Source organism: Orycteropus afer, unplaced genomic scaffold, assembly GCF_000298275.1.
Source record: "Orycteropus afer afer isolate SDZICR_OR568_19922 unplaced genomic scaffold, OryAfe1.0 scaffold00165, whole genome shotgun sequence".
Taxonomy (NCBI): Eukaryota; Metazoa; Chordata; class Mammalia; order Tubulidentata; family Orycteropodidae; genus Orycteropus; species Orycteropus afer.
In genome coordinates this window covers 5,043,667-5,047,168 of record NW_006921752.1, presented here as the reverse complement: position 1 = coordinate 5,047,168, position 3,502 = coordinate 5,043,667, and the positions used below count along the sequence as shown (strand labels likewise).

The 3,502-nt window shown below is 47.1% G+C and overlaps 1 protein-coding gene across 1 annotated transcript in view; it reads left to right on the top strand.

Annotated features, from left to right (window-relative positions):
- Positions 1-2,079: 2,079 nt before the first annotated feature.
- HARBI1 (harbinger transposase derived 1) overlaps positions 2,080-3,502 on the top strand; it is a 9,573-nt gene continuing 8,150 nt past the window's right edge. The window contains exon 1 of the mRNA XM_007946548.2: positions 2,080-2,749. Within this exon, the coding sequence (XP_007944739.1) occupies positions 2,080-2,749 (670 nt within the window). The remainder of the gene's footprint in view (positions 2,750-3,502) is intronic.

Below are 3,502 nucleotides of genomic sequence, written 5' to 3'. Positions count from 1 at the left end.
GTGCTTGGCCACTTACCCAGAGATTTATTTAATGAGAATGGGTCGCAGGTTTCCACAAGTCGTTCCACTGCCAGTAAGATAGTCGTGAACCTTGGGTCCCTTTTTTCACTAGTCAACAGTCACCCTCACCTACACGCGAAGTACATATTTGGCATTCAACAAATCTTGATTGAATGACAATCTACCTTACTCATATTTGTGCCCAACCCCGGTGTTACGGCCCCACAAGTTACCTCCCAAAACTGCCCTACGACCTAGAGAGCTGGAAGAGTAGAGAAGAAAGCTCTGGGGCTCTTTGTAAGGCGGAACAATCAAGGGCCCACTGACCTACCCCAACCCGACTTCCCAAAAATAGCTCAGGGGCTCAGGGCACTGAAACTCGGCTACTAGGCTTCGGCTTCCATCAGGGAGGTACACGATGGGCCGCAGATCCATGGCCTCCCACCCGGGGGCGCTGAAAGTTGGGGTTGAGGGTACGGATAATCCCTCTAAAGTTAGTACCTGCGAGGCTGCGGGACAGAGAGTAGCTCGGGGCTCTCATTACGGAGGCCAGGGCCTGGGGCCGAACAGCCGCGCCTCCTGGCTGAGGGCTCAGCGCTCCGCGGCTGCAGTGACAGTACGGGTCGCGGAGAGATACCTCACACTTCAGAAATCTCCTGGCTCGCAGGCCCGGGTGATTCGCTCTCAGAACTGCGGGAGTTGACTCACTCACGTCGTCCGGGGCTCCTCAGGGCTCCCCTCACGGCTCAGGCGATGAGTCCAGCCTTAAGCACAGCTGCCAGTAGCCTCCCGGCGCCGCCATCCTTAGTGTTTGTTTTCATCCGTTCGGTGAAGGCGGAGGGGAGGAAGAGGGTTACGAAGGAAATCTTTTTGCTTAACTTCAGCCGCACTTTCGCTATAGTCCGTAGGTCCTATTTAGTCATCTTGCTTCAAGAAATACCCATGACAGTTGATTCCCTATTCGTAAAATTATTTCAAGCTAATTGTCTCAAGCGTCTCAGAAAGAAAAAAAGCGTAATCAGTGACTCTTTAAAAGAGCGAGGCCCTTTAGTCGTGTGTGGAATATGTGAAAACGAACTTCAGGTCACGACTGCAGCGGCAGTGAGGACGCGGCGGGAGGATTGGCGCTGACGCAGAAAGGGCGGTGCAACTGCTGAGCGCCGTGGCGGCTTGTGCGCGGTCGCCGGTTCCGGAGGAGGATCCATCGGGGCTGGGTGGCTGGGTGGCTGGGTGAAGGAGTGCAGCTACTGGCCAGGCAGCCGCGGAGAGGTGGGTGACGGACTTTGGCCGACGCAATTAGACTTTCTAAGCTATTTTCACGATTAGACATTTTTAAAACGCCTCGGAGAAGCGATGGAGTCGCATCTTTCGCGCTTTCTTTCTAACCTATCTGATCTTCCTTCCTAATCCTCAGCCTCACTACTTGGATTTCTTGGGGGTGAGGGCAAGCCTGTTGTTATAGTGCAGTCAAGGTCCACCAAGCTGGACCATGGCTATTCTTAGCCCCTTTGGTTTGAGCATCCCCCACATCCTTCCGTACATGTCAGATGGAGCTGGAGCCAGAGAGCTGTAATGAACTTTTCACGACTGAGCCCTGCCCAGGTTAGTTATGACTTAAGTCAGCTGCTTTGTGACCTGTATAGTTAGAAGCCGACCTCTTTTGCCTTGTGGTTAATTATGCCATCGCTCCTGTTAATCTTTTGCTGTTCTCAGTTGAAATGCCAGGCATTAAATGAGCCACTGGGATTCAACGCCCATTAACTCTCAAACCAGAGCAAGCCTGTCGAACAATCATGGGTTAATGGAGAGAAAGCCAGAGTTACAGGTACAGCCCTTTTGCTTGAACAGAATGAAAATTTGCAGATAAAGGGCTGTTGTAGCCTTTGAGTCACTGATTTCAGTCTTCGGTAGATTTCTAATGTTTTCCTTTTTGACCTTTACAGAGAGAAGATTATAAATGCCAGAACCATGATTAGCTGTTGAATCCTGACACTTTTTAAAATACGTTTTTGCACCAACAATTTCATTGTGAAGAGTTCAGAATAAGTAACAGAGGGAAGGAGAGACAACCAGTTCACCATGGCTATTCCAATAACAGTGCTTGACTGTGATCTCTTGCTGTATGGCCGAGGTCACCGGACATTGGACCGCTTTAAGTTGGATGATGTGACCGATGAATACTTGATGTCCATGTATGGATTCCCTCGACAGTTCATTTATTACTTAGTAGAGCTCTTGGGGGCTAGTCTTTCTAGACCTACTCAGCGATCCAGGGCTATTAGCCCAGAGACACAGATCCTTGCAGCATTGGGCTTCTACACCTCAGGTTCCTTCCAGACTCGCATGGGAGATGCTATTGGAATCAGTCAGGCGTCTATGAGTCGTTGTGTTGCCAATGTCACAGAAGCACTTGTGGAGAGGGCCTCACAGTTCATCCACTTTCCAGCTGATGAAGCCTCCATGCAGGCTCTGAAGGATGAATTCTATGGGTTGGCAGGGATGCCAGGGGTCATAGGAGTTGTTGACTGTATCCATGTGGCAATCAAGGCACCAAATGCTGAAGACCTCTCCTATGTGAACCGCAAAGGTCTGCATTCTTTGAACTGTCTGATGGTGTGTGACCTCAGGGGGGCGCTAATGACTGTGGAGACAAATTGGCCAGGCAGCCTACAGGACTATGCTGTGCTGCAGCAGTCTTCTCTCTGTAGTCAGTTTGATGCTGGTGTGCACAAAGATTGCTGGCTGCTTGGTAAGTTTACAGGTGTAAACGCTTCATTTTGTAGCCATAGAAAAATTATGTCACAGAATAGAAAGAAATGTGTAAGCCTGTAGTTGAGGGTTGACTCAGAAGCAGCTGACAACAATAGACCTAAATATTAGTCCTGTCATTTTTTAATGAGACTTCAGCTAAGTCACTAAAACTCTGCACTGTGATTTTTTTTTCTCTCTTCATTTTCTACACTGTGATTTTTATCATAGATGAAAATACTGCCAGCAGCAGTAATACCTGTTGTGAAGATTAGGTGATATATATGAAAGTTGCCTATGAAGTACTGTACAAATATATAAATATAATCATTTTACCATTGGTGAGTGCCACTGTGATATCTATATGAAAACAGTAGTAGGCAGTTGTGTACTTAGTCAGATATTGTTACAGGAACTCACTTTACAGATCTGCCCAAGTCCCATACCACTAGGTTTTATGGATGAATTGGAAAGCCTGGCTTAGTGACAGAAGAACCTGTAACTGGAACCCCTTCAGTATTGAGCAGTGTGAACTGAGATGACTGTACAGCTATCAGAGTAATACAGTTAGTTAATATAGTTAGTTAGCTGTGATAAAAACCCTTAACCTGGTAACTTAGTTTTTGTTTATAAAGCACTTAGTTTTTGTTTTTTAATGAACAATAGGACAACAAGTATTATCTTTTGTACAACATACAGTGAGAGAAATGAAAAGATACATTAAAGATTGGGAGTCTTCTCTTTTAGTACCACT